The following is a 16,574-nucleotide window of genomic DNA, read 5'->3' on the forward strand; positions in this document are numbered from 1 at the left end:
GCTAGACTAGAATTTTCCACAAATTCAGCATGTTCAACTAAGGGGAAGTCTGGCCAAGGCTTTGCTTGTAACCAAGTCTCTTGAGCTGTGTCTGTAGCTCAGCACCAAGGTATTAATCAAGTGACTTAATCTATACTACATATTGACTCTTCAGAGAAACACCTTGAGCTAAGTTTAAGGAATTTTGCAAGAAAGTGCAGTATTTGTTCTAGCCCACAGTAATGTAAATAAATGTCCTCCCTTACAGGGGATTTGAACTATTGCCCACCTGGGACACCAGGAAGTCCTCGATCACCTGTAGACAGAAACAAAAAGACAGTCAGTGGGGAATAAGTCTTCTCTTTTTGTCACTTTGGCTAACCCTCACCCTTATAAAAAGAAGTTTATGTTCCTGGAATATTTACAAGTTCTAGCGCCTCCAGCAATTGTCTCCCTTGTTTTTATGCAAATAATTGAGTCGTTCACACCATGCAAAACCCTCTGGGCACTCTGTGATTAAACCAGTAGAGCCTGGTTTCAGGAATGACTTTTCTCCAGGTGAAAGGAGCTTCTAGATTCAAAGCGAGATCTATTATCTCTTCTACTATGAATTCTAAAATTTTCTTTGACCATAAAACAGGAGAAAAACCCCAACCTTCAGAACAATATCTGAACTAACAGATAAATGACATCAGCTTCTCCAAATTCTGGAGTAACAAAAAACCATTTGCTACCCAGGCCCTACAACAGGCTGCCAGGTAAAGCAGGTACCTCCAGACTCACCTTTGGGACCTTGTATTCCCATGTCACCTGAGAAAAGTGGAAAAAAAAGTTGAATCAAGAGACATCTTATGATTATTCATTCATTTTGTCTTCTAGTTGCTTTCCTACTTTTAATTAAACACAAAGGAGTTATGGCCAAACAGGACGCTTCACACTTGAACAGCAGAGGATCAGACACAATCTGGCCTTTCACACTGGCACAATACAAGACTAGGCCTCCTGTATTGCTCTGTGTGGGATCAGGGTCTACAGTTTACATGGCAAACTGGCAGGAGCAGGACAATGATTGTCCCCCTGCACTCAGCTCTGGTGAGGCTGTACCTCGACTGCTGCATCCAGTTCTGGCCCCTCACTACAAGGTCTTGAGATACTGAAGTGAGTCCAGAGAGGGAAACAGAGCTGGTGAAGGGTCTGGAACACAAATCCTCTGAGGAGTGGCTGAGGGAGCTGGGGGTGTTGTCCCAGGTTCCCCCAGCTGGGGAACCTGGGACAGAGAAGACTCGGGGGGACCTTATTCCTCTCTATAACTGCCTGAAAGGAGAGAGTGAGCTGGGGGTCAGCCACTTCTCAGAAGTAACAAGTGATAGGACAAGAAGAAATGGCCTCAAGCTGCACCAGGGAGATTAAGATTGGATATTAGGAAAAATTTCTTCACCAAAAGGGTTATGAGGAATTGGAACAGGCTGCCCAGAGGAAGAGGTTGAGTCACTGTCCCTGGAGGTATTGAAAAGACACTGTGACTCTTAGGAAGGTGGTTTAGTGATGGACATGGACAGTGCTACATTTATGGCTGGACTCCATAATCTTCAAGGTCTTTTTCAACCTAAACAATTCTGATTCTTTTTGTTCAAGTATGAACCATCTTCATCTTTCTTACTGCTTATGGCCCCTTGAAGCAACAACCACCACAAAATTGTGCATTGCCAGAGTCAAGGAATTGGACAGGGGAAGAGAAGGACTGTATGGCTGTACCTTTCTCACCACGTTCTCCTCTCTCCCCTCGGAAGTAGCCTGTAACAGGAAGTGAAGGGGCTGTTAGAGTTCATTATAAAGCAGAGTAGCTACTCATTTCAAGAACAAGGATACATCTATTTGGAATCAGGCTACAGGCAGCACAGTATGGTTTGTGAGTTTCCTCAGTAAATTTGTTTTCACAAATACATGAAATTTCTAAAGATGGGAAAATGTTGGCTGCTCTGTTGTTCATCTCTTTCCAACATGTGCTAAACAGAAGTAAATAACCTTTCCCTTGCTAACAAAAGTAGCATGAGAAATAATGTATGGGTTCATTTTTGACTCTGCTCACCTCGTTCTATTTCCTTATTCAGTCTGCTCTTCACCATCAACCAGACTGACTCTTCATTTTCATATGGGAAGGTTGAGGAGAGTGAGTTACCATGAAGAAAGTCTACTCTTGAAACATCCTTTTCTATTTTTGAATTCCCTTGGTTAATTGCTAGGAGGCCACCATTGATTTTCTCCAGGTCTTCCACACGAGATTTCAGCTTTCTCACTTCTTCAGCTGGAAGGTTAAAGGAAAATGCTAGGGAACATGCTGCCAGATATACATGCCTGAAATATTTCATGCAATCATAGGAACATGGCAACACTGTGTCACACAACTGTGGCCACTGAGTTTTGCAGAATTCTTTTTTCCTTTTTTTTTTCCAGAAGGGATATCTGGAATTTAAATGACAGCTTTGAAATCCGTCAGACTGTATTCCTTATCTGTTCTTTCTGTCCATTTGTAAAATCTCAATGGCAAGTCACCATCAAGCTGAATGTTTTATTCAGTTCTCTGGCTTGGTATATCTGGTGCTTGGGCTTGTTCCCAACTTAAACCCTTTGTCATTCTATACCATTCAACATTTTTTTCCTCAGTTATTTCCTACCCAGAGCAATGAGTCCAAAAAGCAATCCAAGGAGAAACAACCAGGCTAGAAGCAAACCCAAGAGCCATTTCCACCAGCTACAGCAGGAACCACAAGGACACCAGGATGGTGCTGATCCAATTGCACCTCCTGCATCACCACTTTGTATTTCTGGAACAGAGAAGGAAGAATCTCCTGGTTAATGAAGAGTTTCTTGATTTCAGAGTTAAGAATCTCTTACAATAAGGACATCAAGACCTGATCCATTATACAAAGGGTTATGGAAAAAATCTTCATGCCACTCTGTGCACATGGTGAGTGTAATTCTAGTCCCTATGGAAGATGGGAACAGTATTTCCAAAGGAAATTCAAACAGGAGAGAAAAACTTTCAGTGCATTTTAAAATAACAGCTGGAAAACATGATCACATGGGGGTAAATTTTTTGTACAGATCTGAGCCATAAATGACAGCAATAGCCAGCATGGTCTGTCTGAGCACTCTCTTCCCCATAAATCTGTCCCAGTAGCAGGATGCAGCTGGACTGTCAGCTATCTGATTTTCTCTAGTCATGCAAAAATAACCCAACTGTCCACTTATCTACAATCAAATCACTGGTACCAATTTCTCTGGTAGCCTCCTGAACATTCCCTCCCTCTGATGCATTGCTCAGAGACCACTCATGTCCCCCAAGAACAATTGCTTTTTGTGTATTGTGCTTTGGTGCTTCTTCCAATGAAAGTCTGAGTGGCATCACTTACCTGCATAAGTTTCTTTGTCCCGTTTTGGCATGGATTTCAGCCCTCCTGTTTTAACAACAGTAAAAGAGGTTTTACCAGTCTTTCTGCGCATGACAAAATTTAGAGTGTGGGCTTGAAAGGGAAAGGTAGTAATGGAGGCAGAAGGAGAAGGTTGTGTTGCATTTCCACAGGAACAAATTCTTACCATTTGCATCTGATTTTAGGCCAGTATCTGTAGCATAAGAGGAGGAAAATCCCTGCTTCTCTTTCTTCAAGGTGTCTTCTCCAAAAGATCCTGAACAGAAATCGAATATAATTAGAAACATTACACCAGAAGTTAAACCAGGCCAATCTTCTTTCATTGGTAAAGATGTATTTTTCTTGGGAAGACACAATAGCTCTGCCTGTCTAAACCAGATCTATTTTTTTTTTTCTCTCAAAGCTCCTGAGCTTTGTGAAATATCCCAGGGCACATTCTGGAGGTTCAAATGCAAAAGCCAGACCCAGGTTTCAGCTGGCATGGTTAAAAGCTGACTGCCTGTCAGAGGTTCTTGTATGATGTACAAGTTAGGTGTAGTACCCTGAACACTGAACTTCCCTTATGATCAGTCTCCATGTCTCTACCCTCAAAATAACCGCATGTCCTGAAAGAGGGATGTTACCTCCACTAAGCCCAGTGTTAGAAGCACTGAAGACTTTGCCAGTGTCCTTTGTCATGACCAAGAGTTCCATCTCCTTTGCTGGTGCCTTCTCCTTCTCGAGCAGCAGGAACTTGCAGTCTTTGCGCAGAATGTCGTCTCCCTGGGAGCTCAAGACAGTTCCTCCTGCAATATTTGTAAAAGATTGTAGAGAGGAGATGAGTATGGGCCATTAAGCCCATAACTACAAGCCTCATCCCTTTTGTTCCTAAAAACAGGTGGTCACATTGTGATTGGGGTTGCCACTACAAAAAGAGCCCTGGAAGATACTGGTAACTAAAGGCAACAGAAGAGCTGTGCATGTCATTAGGTTTCTTTGGAGATATGCATTTCACTAGCTGAGGAGGCTCTGCTGCCAGAAATGGGGAACATCTGGAATTCAATCATATGTAGAAGTGATTTGCTCAACGAGCTCTTTGCTTCTCAAACACACTTCCTGAGGAGTCAGAGAAACTCAGCCTGAGAGAGATATACAGGGGTCAGCAGAGCCAGCACAGCTCAAGCTGAGGCACCCATCAAGCACTGCCAAGCTACTCTGTCAAGCACAAAGCACTCCATATCCTGGGGGCTAGGCAGGGTTAGGAGACATTGAAGTGCACTTTACTGAGGTTTGGCACAAGCCGAACAAGGTTCAAAATCATCACTGTGGTCACTCTTGTGCCACAAAGCATTATGAAGTATGTCTGGAATGATGTACAAACATGAATTTGCACACCGACAAAATATTGAAAATCAAGATAAACAGAATGGTATTATTCCATTACTCAAGGAGAACCTGGAGTAAACTATTATTAGAAATGTTATCGTAACTTCTGTGGTCTTTACATCTATTTTTAAGCCTTGTCTTTGGGAGTCCTTGGATTACAAGGCAAACTTGGCTTTCTTTACATACAGAGGAAAAAAAATGTAATTTATAACTCTCAGAATTGCATAAAAGAGCTGGAAAGGATGAATCCTGTCTGTTCAAGGACAAAGGGCTTCTCTCATTAAAAAAACATATTCTGGTCATGTATAAGTCAATTCCTTCAATTTTGAGTGGTTGAAGCTGGTACAACTGAAAAATTATTTTTAAGAGCAACATTGCAAATGTTTTGGCTTCAAATAAAGTACAATTTCACATGTGTCCTCTTCTATCCAGCTTCATGCCTGCTGAGCAGAAATAGCTCAGAATTAAATAATCCAAATTATTGTAGAGAACCGAATCAGACCAGTTCATTTGCTCATTCTTGGATTCTGACTCTTTCTCATTTTAGAAAGGTACTGGTAGGAGACTTGGCTAGTGACAAGTTATGCACCTGAATGTCACTCACTGAGTCTCTAACTCATTTTTATGATATGGTTGTATGAAGCCATGCCTAAACACCTGTCAATGACAGACTCACCTGCTGAGGCAGCAGACACACCAGTACTTGCCATGGTGTTGCTCTGAGATGTGTTCTTCATCGCATATGCTGCAAAGAAGAAATTCAACAATGACAGAGATGAAGGATAACAAGGAATCTCACACACCAAAACATTTCAAAAATCTTTTCTCATTCAGCGTTCCTAGGATAGCACAAACAACCAAGGGTTTCCCCAGCAAGGAAATTTCTAGTGCATCAGCACTGGGAGCTGTTCCTGCACATGCACAGCAGAGGATATGTTCCTCAATATCTCTTCATACCACACTGTGCCACACAAGAAGAAGGTGACGAGGGGGCCTCTGTCAAGATGAACCTTCTAATCACTACAGAAAAGGTGGGAGAAGGAAGCACACATTGGTGACCCTCACACTTTCTCTAGGCTTACTTTGTTGCTGACTTGCAGAGGCTGCTGTAGCATTCTGGGTTGCAGAAGAAGAGCTTGGAGACAGGTTGTTTTGAACTCCAAATACTGTAAAGAAAAGCATTGCAATGAGGGTTATATGAGTCCTGCAGTGCAGGTGGCATTCTGACTAAAACCCAAACAAAACCAGTGACACAACAATAATGACATCTCCCAACAAATTTCACCAGCTTTCTGGAGGCACCACAGGCCTTACAACAAAATGTTTTGTAACTTAGTTCACCTTGCTGTATTGTTATTGTTGGCTCAGGACAAGAATGGTGACCATTTTAAAACATTATCTCAAGTTACATTGTGAGGTCTCATGGCTGCATGGACATTTCTGCAGGTGGGGCAAAAAGCTGCTTACAAGCAGATGAGGAATAGGATAGAAACTGGTATATTGGTATTATTTCACTGTAGTTATGCCAGAATGCAGTGCCAGAAATGCAGTGCTGTCAAAGTGTGAAGGGAAGAAAAATCTGACCTGTAGAGGAAGAGCTCAGGCCCGCATTCAGAGTATGATTGCTGGGAGCCAGGTTATTTGGGACACCAAAAACTGCAAAAAGAGGAAGCGAAATGTTATTACTCCTCTCAAATCATAAATCTAGCATCCAAAGGTCAATGGCACAGTCCCAGAAATTAGGAGTCAACTCAGAAATGCAACTAATGATAATGCACAATAATTGCACAGAGGAAAAATCTTGATAATAAACCACCCTTTTACTGAACTGACAAAGGCAAAAAATTCTACATCAGACAAGATGAGATCATATGTCAGTGAGAGAAAGTAAAGCTTTAAATAATATTCCATCATAAAGCTTCCTGTGTTTTTTCTCTGCAGCTGGGGAAGTCAGAATCCCTGGCATTTAGAAACGGGCCTCGCCAGGTGTAAGAACACACAAAACTTACTTACAATATTTTTAGTATATGAGCCATTCTTACAATGGGCCAGGATAATCCAATATTAGTTTGAGTCTAAACTAGTTTTTATAGAGAATGTGAGCTTGACCTCTTTTATAAAGATGACATCAGAATTTAAGGACAGTCAGAGAGCCAGAACAATAAATCTCAAAAAGAAGGATTTTGAGATAGATTTAGTGTAGAAGCAGAGAGCACCAAAATACAGAAACCAGAGAAAATTCAAGCATATCCCTTGCCATTTTGATTAATCCATCATTTTAGTTTGTGCTGTGCAAAAAAACGTGCTTTTGACCCATTTTCAGGATAGTTCCATCCTTCAAACCTGGGCAATCCAGGGAGCATACCTGATCCTGTAGAGTGAGACATGGCATTGATCAAGGAAGAGCTGTTATGGTATCCACCAAGGGAAGACCCAGCAGGCAGAGTGGAGGACCACATGTATGAAGGGAGGGCAGTATTCAGTATGGTTGTGTCATATGTCCCTGACACTGCAAAAGCCAAGCAGATAGAAGTGGTTTTCAACAAGGCCAGGTTTATAGAGCAAACAACTTACATATCAATCACCCTTGTAGAGTCAATCCAATGACTCCAGGTTAGCATGGCATAACTGACCTCAAATGTCAGCTGATTATAGCCCACACAAATTTTAACCAATGGAATATGGATTGACCTAATAGCATAATCATTCGCAAAACTCCTTGAAGAGATTTCCTTGCTCATAGATGTTATAGTACCAGAATAAACCACCCCAGTCTGCCATTCCATTAATAAATCACATTGGGCCATGGGATGTATGGCTTTTGCTTCCCACTTATGTCTCTGATTGGTTAACTAGTGTACTGGACTAAAATTCTGTTTCAGACAGGATTGGAGCTTTGAGTAAGATAAAAGACACTGCTTTTAGATATTGATAGAAGACAATGGAGTCAATGTCAATACCACTTCCTCAAGCCCTGTCGTGAGATGTATAAATAACTAAAAAAAAATGTAGTATTTTAAGTATCACTTCAGTTATAGAATCATAGAATGGTTTGGGATTAAAGGGACCTCAAAGATAGTCTAGTTCCAACCTCCTACTATAGGTAGGAACACCTTGCACTAGACCAAGTTGTTGAAAGTCTCATGCATTTTGGCCTGGAACACTTCCAGGGCCATCCATAACTTCTCTGGGCAACCTGTGCCAGTGCCTCGCCACTCTCAAAGTAAAGAATTTCTTCCTAACATCTGATCAAAGCCTGCCCTCTTTCAGTTTGAGCCATTCCCCCTTGTCTTCTCATACAGTTCCTGATGAGTTATGAAATGGAATGGCTAATAAATCACTCACTGAAATGTTGTCTTCAGTTCTATCTCTCTGTTTCACTTGGAGATAAGAGACAAAATCACTCTCAGACACATTTGCTTAGAGCTCTTATCTCTGCTAGAAATACCTCTGAATTGAAACTGGTGGCAGAAAGAATGGACTCATTTATTTGGAAATTAGACTAGTCACTAGAAAGATACCCAAGATGGCTCTTGTTACAGCAATACCTGGACAGTCTTTCAGCATTCTGACCCTTTTTCTGTACAGGAACACCATGTATTCTTATCTGGATTTCTTAACAACTGAGTACTTTTTATGGCAAATGCTGTTTGGAATGACTGCAACATTGCTAATGCCAAGTACCTGACTGAGAGCTCTCAGTGACCATCTTCGTCTCCACCACGGCCTTTTTCGGTATCGGGAGGGTACCAGATGGTGACCGAGTAGGGCTGCAGCTGGCAGATCGACTTCCTTTCAGCAAACGTTTCACATCATCCAACTCCGTCCCTAGCAGCAAAAGCAAGTGTCCAGAGTCACCCAAAAGCCAGTGTTTCATTGATCTCTAATCCTGCTCTGGATCTAAATAATTCAGTGGAATTTATCTGCATGTCTATGAAGTTGTTACTTTCTGGGGGTGCCACTTAATGACAAAGCTCTAGAGGATGTTTCTGGGACTAAGTACCACTTTACGTATTTGCAAGAGCACCACCTAACCCACAGCATGCTTCCTTGCCCAGAAAGGGGACTCAATGTTCTTAAGAGGAGAAGACACAACCCTAGCAGCTACACCCTCTATTTTATCCCTGATACCCCTGGAATAACTTACATCTGCCAGAGGGAGATGCGCTCTGCAGTCGGACTCGTATTTCACTCTCTGGGAAGAAAAAAAGCACATCATGAATATGGAGAGATTCATTTGTCCCCTAGGCTGGGAATGAAACCTTAGGCTGAAGTGAATTCCTTCCTTCTTGCTGTCTATGTTCCACCTTGCTGTCTGACAGCTTAATCTGAGCAGTACTCATGGCCCATGCAAATTGGTAGCAAATGGGCTTGGTCAACTTTTTGTTGTGGGGTCACATTTTGTTGTTTTAAATTCCAGGGAATTATATTTCACTCATTGATGGCCTCTGCTGAAGTCAATAATGCTGCTACTGTCAGATATACAGAAGTCCTCAATCACACTGATGTTTCCACTCATCACAAATATTACTTTTATTTTCCCTCTGAACAAAAAAATTAGTCAGCCAAAAGAAGTTTACTAAATACACAAATTCCCTACTACTTCTTGGGTACAACTGACATCTCTACAGTGGGCTGTATGATTCAGTCTCTTGCTACTTAGTGACTTCTCTTTTGGCTCACTGAATGTAACCAGTCCAGTTTTCAGCCAACATTCTCACCACGTACTCAATGCTATTACCCTACTTTTACTGGACCTTTACTGTCCAGCACAAGAAACTACACAGTTAATGTGATTTGGCTGGGGCAAGCCTCTAAATTTGCCTCCCACAAGCAAAGTGGCCAGCCAGAACATGTGATACATTCTCTTCATGATGAAATCTGACAGTGCATGCACTAGAAAAGAAATACTATCTTGGCATTCATGTGGAGAAGATGATGGATTGGAATTATTTTCTGAAGTAATATGTTATGCTGGACCTGATTCTCTGGTGTCTACTTTATTATGCATGGCCTAGTTCTGCTGGGAGCTCAGGTATGTAGTGTGCTAGAGGAGACTGTGATGATCTGAGGCAGAATAATTGGGAATGTGACACTCTCCAGGAGGACTGTGCAAGACCATGCTGTGATTTATACCCACTGCTAAAATTAACTTGAATAAAGTGACATTATAGTTTCCTCTTCAAGCAACTGGAAACACATACTGCATTCTTGGAGACCAAGATAATCCTTCTTTCCCCAACACTGTTAATAAATTATCAGAAGAGCTGAATGATTTAAACGATGCAAAGTTTTACAGTGAGCTGGCTACAGACCACAGTAAGTCTGCAATTTCCTCACCATCTCTTTACTATCAGATGAGATTATTTCAGGGTATGGCTTTATGGTTTGCAAGACAGATCACAGTAGGAGAAGCATGAATGCAATTACTGTAAATATGTCAGAGGCTGGTCCCAGAGCATGGATGGACTAAGGTTATTGTAGTGAACAGACAAGATGGAAGACTATGTTCTCAGACATCCATGTTTCCAAGAATATCTTCCTTTCTGACACAGTCTGAACGAGCATGACGTTCACTAAGGTCAATTTTTATACCAAGCTTGTTTAAACAACTGCTTCCTGATTAATGGTTCACATCTGAAGTGGTGCAGATCCATGTACCTCATCTGACTGCTCTACACTTAAACTGGTGGATTCCAGCTAAAGAATAGGTTTATTTAACATACCTGAATTATGCTGAACTGAAAAAAGGAGGCTTCTCAAAGAACAGCGTCACTCACCTCGACTTTGGCTTCTCCCTCTGGTAGAGGCAGATGCTGGAACAGCCACAAGAGAAAAGCTGTATTAGTCTTTACTGCCTGTGACACTCTGAAAATCAGCACACTGATCCTACTCAGGGTGCTTATATTCAGACAGTAACTTTTCTTGGAGCACAGCTGGGAGACCTGAACCATTAAGAGATTTCATAAGGCCTCCTTTAGACCATAAGGTATTTTAAAGAATCAGCAGCACCTTTAGCCTTTCTGGACCAGATGGTATTTCTTTTTGTACAGAGAAATGTTGTTTGTAGGTGTTGATGTCACATTTCAAATGGCCAGAAGGAAGTTGAGAGGCCTGTTGACCCCACTGACCAATGCTGGATATTGTGAAACCCTGCCTCCTCTATGAGCCAAAAGGTGACCTGATCATAATGTTTCAGTATCGTCACTGAGTAAAATCAGCAGCTCAGAGTTTGAACAGGGCAAGACAGTACCTGCTGACAATGTTTAATTTAAAAATATCACTTGATAGCCACTTCATTTTTCCATACGTACTTGATGAAGTCTAGAAATGAGCTACTGGAAAAGTATATCCAGCAATGACTCAAAATCCTAAGAGTCTGGACTTTCTTGCTTGCAGCTGTTCTCTGAGCTATTCTGGAAGAGTGAAGGCAATGCTATGAAGTATCCCACATCTGTCTTCTCCTGTCCATGTCCTGTATCATACAGGGGGCATCACAAAAGCAGCTGAGAGTAGCAGATACACAGTATCACCCTGTGTTTGAATATGATCAGCTAGAGACCTGACTCTCAGCTGTTAATGTAAATCCCAAATAACTCCTCTGACGAAGCTGCATGATGGCCCAATACAGAGGTAGCATAGGTAGAACAGGGCACAGAAATGTGCAAAAAGCCATTATGGTCAACAACTCACATGACCTTGCCATAACATTCAGAGAAGCAGCTCTAAAAAGGACGTACCAGAAAAATCTTTTCTGGGAAACTCAGGAGAAGAGTTGGCACTGGAGCTCCCTGCAAAGAACAGAAAGATGTTCATTAATACTTTGTACAAGATCATTAAAAGCTTTGAAAACATGTCTTCCTGGCAACTGTTTAATCTCAGTGGGCAGAAAACATTTCCATTAAAAAAAAAGAGCTATTCAGGTTTCATGAAAGAGCTGCTAATGTCTTTCAATAAGTATACACTACAAATCCTTTTAGGAATGAGCATTACTCTGAAGACAAATAGGACTTAATAATTAAATTGTGTCCCTGGTGGTTTATTTCCTAGGGACTGGAGACAATTCTGCACTAATGTGACCTCAGAGTGCACTGAACATTGCCTCCCTTCTATGACATGTTCTGTGATACCTTCATATGTTGCATGGCGGTTGACATAGGTTTTTCTTTCAAATGTTGAGCCAGGTGATTTGGTGAGAGTAGAGCTGGGAGACTGGGCTTGTCTGTAGCTGGAGGATGATGATGTTGAATTCAATCTACCACTTCCACCTATAGCCAAAACAAAACACCCTCAGTAAATGGAAGAGAAGTCCTGGCAGTATACTCTGGATGCCCTGGATGCTTTACTGTCTTCTGAGCTGGACAAATTTGCACTGGTATTTCACAATTAGAGACGGACAAGAACAATATCAGGGTCTAACTCTGGCTGTCCTCAGCATTAAGGGCAGAGAGGAGTACTGGTTATCACTGTGTACAACTGTGTATTTATTTCAAAAGAAATTTTGTCAATGATTTGTAGGAAACCAGGTTCTGGCCCAGGGTAACAGGGAACCCTTTCCCCTAGGCAGGAACAAATTTTGTTCTGGATGATGCTGAGTTCTGGTTAGGATATAGATTCATTTGTTAACTCAAGTGTTACATGACATAGGCTACAAAACCTGGGAGACTGTTAAACCAAAGTGCTGAAGGATGCAGTTTATGAGATAATGGAAAGCAGAGATGAGTCCTATAAAGCAGCTGTCCACACTTCCACTTAGTCCCTTTTCCAGAAAAGTGACTGAGGTGTGTTTCAGGCCCAAGACAGCCTGAACGTTATTAGCACCTGTTATATGTAGACCAAAGAAACTATTTCCCTCCTAACTCACATCAGTGCCCTGGAGAAGGAACTGAGGCAAGCCATAATTACTGTGCTCATACTCTTGCATAAAATCTAATGCTGGAGTACAATCAGGATACAGCACAAAGGGAGCTCTGTGATAAACTGCAATCTATCTGCGATGATCATCAGGATCAGACTGGATATTGTTTACCCATCCCTACAAAAAGTGTGTCCTTTTGATCTCAACAGTGTTTTCATGCCAACTTCCCCCCTAAAAGGACCTATTTTGTTCTGTAACTTTTCCATTTAACTCAGCAGAAAGAACTACTGTGCCAAGTAGGCCTCTGTTAGAGGCATTCTGCAAGAAAATGGGAAAGAAGAGATTAAAGAATGCTCTCTAAAACTTCGAGAGCTCAGTATCTCTGAAGTTCTGGTTATTTTCTCTTTTTCCACATACTGAAAAAAAGAAGATGGTAATCCTGCATGGTCCTCTGAGTTTGCAGGACTGGATTCAGTTCTCACCTAATGCCAGTCCAGACAATTAGACTAACATCTGCAGAGGGGTTACTTCACTTGTGCCCTGAGGCAAAGTGATTTCACACTCTGGCCTTTAACTGGCACGCAGGTGTCTGTCAGATCTCTTTGGTAAGGCTAACTCTCCCCTTGAGCTTTCAAAGTACACTTCACTCCCTTTGGTTTGTCAGCTCCCTTGGAGCACAGAAAATGTTTTCCAGAAGGAGAGCTGTACAGTCAGCCCTTCTGGGGCCAGAGAAGTGTGCCAGGTACCTGGCTAGGAAGCTTAGTCTTTAGAATCCTTTGCTATGACAATCTAGCAGCTGGGCAAAGAATGCTGTTAAAGAAATGGTTTTACAGAGTAGGCAGCACACAATGATTCAGCACATCCAGAAAATCTGGCAAAGTGTTAAAAGTGCAAAAGCCATGGGCACACAAACATAAGAAAACATTTTCTAGGAATTTCTTTAATAATATCCTACCCTCAGCAAGATCAACAAAAAGATTATTCAAAACTTTCTTTAGAACAAAAATTGTCAGAAAGACTGTGATTTGGAAAAACTGAAGGAAGGGAAATTCAGTTTCTGAATGACTTCTTAAAAACAGTAGGAATGACATTTTTTGCTGTTGTTCTCCTGAAATTAAGTTTTCCCTGTGGAAAATGAGATTTTGTCATTTACACACATTCTCAAACCCAGTTTTAGGGAAGGAATATCTCTGCTTTGTGTATACATTTGGCACTTTTACTTTCATAAATCCTGTTTTCCTTACCCCTGGCTCACCCTATTTCCCTGCCTTGAATCTCTACTCAGCCCATTTCTGCTGCCTTTGCTCTCTGTTTCCTACTGAGCAATGCCTTCCTTCCTTACTTGAGGTCACATAGCTGCTTCCATGAGTGTACGACCGCTTTTCCACTCCACTCCCTCCAGTGTGGGATGATGTTTTGAGCCCACTGCTGCTCCCTCCTTCTGAAAGAGAGAGCACAAAATGAGACATTTTCTCCAGGCAGGAGATAGGAAGAGCAAGGACACTGCAAGAGAAGGTAGGAGGGACCCGAAGTTGTTCACACACTCACAAGTAAAGCTTCATATCTGGTGAGAGATCAGAGGTACAGAGAAGTGTCTTGGCAGAGCAGACAAGCATTCACACTCCACAGCCAGCAGGTTTGCAGTCAAGTTTTGCTTCATACATGGACTGAAGGATACTCCTGTTTACCCTCATCATAAATGAGATGATAATGCAATTCCTTGCCAACTCAGCTGCAGCAAACTAATTAAGGATATGGCGGGATAAAGAGTATGGAGGATTCTTCCTTATTTGGAGCTTGTATTCTCTGCAGAGGTAGAAATGTCCTATGACCTTTGATTCTACTGAAAAGATTCATTCACTGTTGCCAGTTGGGTAAGATGACAGGGAACTAATACACTGCACCCCAGCAGTGAACTTGCAGACCCATCACTTTTGGTCCTTGTTCCCAACAATCGCCACTGGAGACCCTATATCTGGACTTAAATCTTGGCAGAGTCTGGTCTTCTAGCCTTAGTAGCGTATGTGGCTTTGTTTCTGACAATACCCAGACATGTCCTCAAATACTATTCCTCTCCAGAAACAAGCATTTTGGGGGAAAGGCATTTCTGAAAATTGCTTTCCTTTGGGTGCAGATCTTTATGCACTGAGACCAGCTGCACTCAAATAAATAGTATGGAGAGGCACAGAACACCAAGCAGAAGCAATGCAATGGCTGAGAATTACTTACTGGGTGGCAAGGATGTGAGTCTTGTGGTTACAGTCTCTGTAATAACTGAGGGAAGAAAGGGTGTATAATTAATGGAATGTTAATATAGCCAAACTGGATCGATGTTCTACCTATTCTCCATGCAAAAGCATGAACTTGTTCAAAGAAGATTGACTCATTTAAATAGAAGTCCCTAAAGACAACACTGCCTGGGGCTATAGCTGTAGGCTCATTATCACACAATGCTGTGTTTCTTTGCTGGTCTTTCTAGCTCTGAATAAGAACATTAATGCCATGAAAGATTTTTTTCTGTATAAGATCCCTGTAAAATTTCTGGGCACTTCTGAACTGCAGCCATTGCTGTAACAGCAAAGCCCATGGCAGTAGCTTCCCACTAGTTAATTCTCATGAGGTCAGAAAAAAATTAACCAGTTTTACACAAAGCCACCAGACAATTTCTAGGCCACCCAGGGCATTGATACCAGAGGTAGGAGTAGCATCCCAATGTCTGCACTACTGGTTAGAAATGCTACCCCAGGACAATCATCTGGTTAAACAATCAGGTCTTGATACACATCTCTAAATGTCTGATCTTGGCCCATTCTATTCCTTATTCTGACTTCAACACAGAGACCAGGGCCCAGAGCAGAATTTAGTTCTGGACCTCTGGTCAGCATTTAATCCCTTATAGAAATGGTCATTCACTTCTGGGATTTTTGGGTGTGATATAAAAATTAAAAATCTCCTCCTTACGTCTTTCAGTAACTTCTGATCCATCTTGCCTCGTTTTCTTTGTTACCGAATCCATATCATTGCCACCTGCAAGGAAAACAGAGGGACTGCCCTCAGAGCTCTGTGAAGAGTAAGCAATGACACCAGCTCCCCACAGATCCCACCACTTTGCTCACTTTGGATGGGGACTAGACTACCTGGAAGATGTCTGTGCCAGGGAGTTTACAGAGCCCTTCCAGAGCCATATGACTACAGATGGACTGCTACCTACAACACAGGAAGCCGCACAAGGGAGCAGAGCTGAAACATCAGGAGGGGCTGTAAAGCCAGCAGGTGAGATAGAGGCAGTTGAAGCAAGTCCAATCAGTGATGGAGTTTAGACCTGGATTTATAACCAGACCACACTATATTATGGTCTCCAGCTGCGCCCCTATAAAGGTTTGATGAAAACCAGTGGATCAAAACACTACTCCCACACATCTGTTCTGGGCAAGACTCAACAGTGCAGGATTAACTGAGCAGGCAAAGCTGCAGGAGTAAACTCCCTGCACTCTGCCAGTACTGCCAGAAAAACCTCAGCAGAAATACTGCTGTTCTGCTAACAGTAATAGCACATTAATAGTGCATTAATAGTGCAAAGCAGAAAAAACACCAGAGGTACCTTTGAATTAGCTATTTTTTGACAGCAAGGAACTTAAGGTAGGAAGTGCATTATCTTGTTTTACAGGTAGTGCAGCAACAGTTTGGAGACCCTGTCTGTGGCTTTGGAATCTTATCTACTTTAATGCCAGCTCAGGTCAGTCTACACAGTGCTGGAATTGATGCTGTGAATGTTGTGTACATTCTTTTTCATTACTTGGATCACTCTCTAGTCAAAATTATAATCTCTACCCAAGGTATGACTGTCAGCCAAGAAAGGAATACCACGAAAAAACATGATTATAAAAAAGAGACATCATCTAGAAGAGAAAACACTTCTGTCAGAAGGAACCACACAATTG

At 41.9% G+C, this 16,574-nt stretch overlaps 1 protein-coding gene across 1 annotated transcript in view; it reads right to left on the reverse strand.

The window, feature by feature from the left end:
• The window catches only part of COL17A1 (collagen type XVII alpha 1 chain), a 39,157-nt gene that overhangs the window by 18,865 nt on the left and 3,718 nt on the right, over positions 1 to 16,574 (reverse strand). Inside the window, exons 2-21 of the mRNA XM_018910632.3 lie at positions 15,595 to 15,660; positions 14,863 to 14,907; positions 13,976 to 14,074; positions 11,906 to 12,043; positions 11,516 to 11,566; positions 10,556 to 10,591; positions 8,923 to 8,970; positions 8,460 to 8,603; positions 7,141 to 7,284; positions 6,360 to 6,431; positions 5,858 to 5,941; positions 5,452 to 5,520; positions 4,034 to 4,195; positions 3,577 to 3,666; positions 3,393 to 3,437; positions 2,655 to 2,804; positions 2,069 to 2,284; positions 1,735 to 1,773; positions 763 to 789; positions 269 to 295 (exon numbers count right to left, since the gene is read on the reverse strand). Of these exons, the coding sequence (XP_018766177.3) occupies positions 269 to 295; positions 763 to 789; positions 1,735 to 1,773; positions 2,069 to 2,284; positions 2,655 to 2,804; positions 3,393 to 3,437; positions 3,577 to 3,666; positions 4,034 to 4,195; positions 5,452 to 5,520; positions 5,858 to 5,941; positions 6,360 to 6,431; positions 7,141 to 7,284; positions 8,460 to 8,603; positions 8,923 to 8,970; positions 10,556 to 10,591; positions 11,516 to 11,566; positions 11,906 to 12,043; positions 13,976 to 14,074; positions 14,863 to 14,907; positions 15,595 to 15,649 (1,741 nt within the window). The 5' untranslated portion in view covers positions 15,650 to 15,660. The remainder of the gene's footprint in view (positions 1 to 268; positions 296 to 762; positions 790 to 1,734; positions 1,774 to 2,068; positions 2,285 to 2,654; positions 2,805 to 3,392; positions 3,438 to 3,576; positions 3,667 to 4,033; positions 4,196 to 5,451; positions 5,521 to 5,857; positions 5,942 to 6,359; positions 6,432 to 7,140; positions 7,285 to 8,459; positions 8,604 to 8,922; positions 8,971 to 10,555; positions 10,592 to 11,515; positions 11,567 to 11,905; positions 12,044 to 13,975; positions 14,075 to 14,862; positions 14,908 to 15,594; positions 15,661 to 16,574) is intronic.

Source organism: Serinus canaria, chromosome 6, assembly GCF_022539315.1.
Source record: "Serinus canaria isolate serCan28SL12 chromosome 6, serCan2020, whole genome shotgun sequence".
NCBI classification, from domain to species: domain Eukaryota; kingdom Metazoa; phylum Chordata; class Aves; order Passeriformes; family Fringillidae; genus Serinus; species Serinus canaria.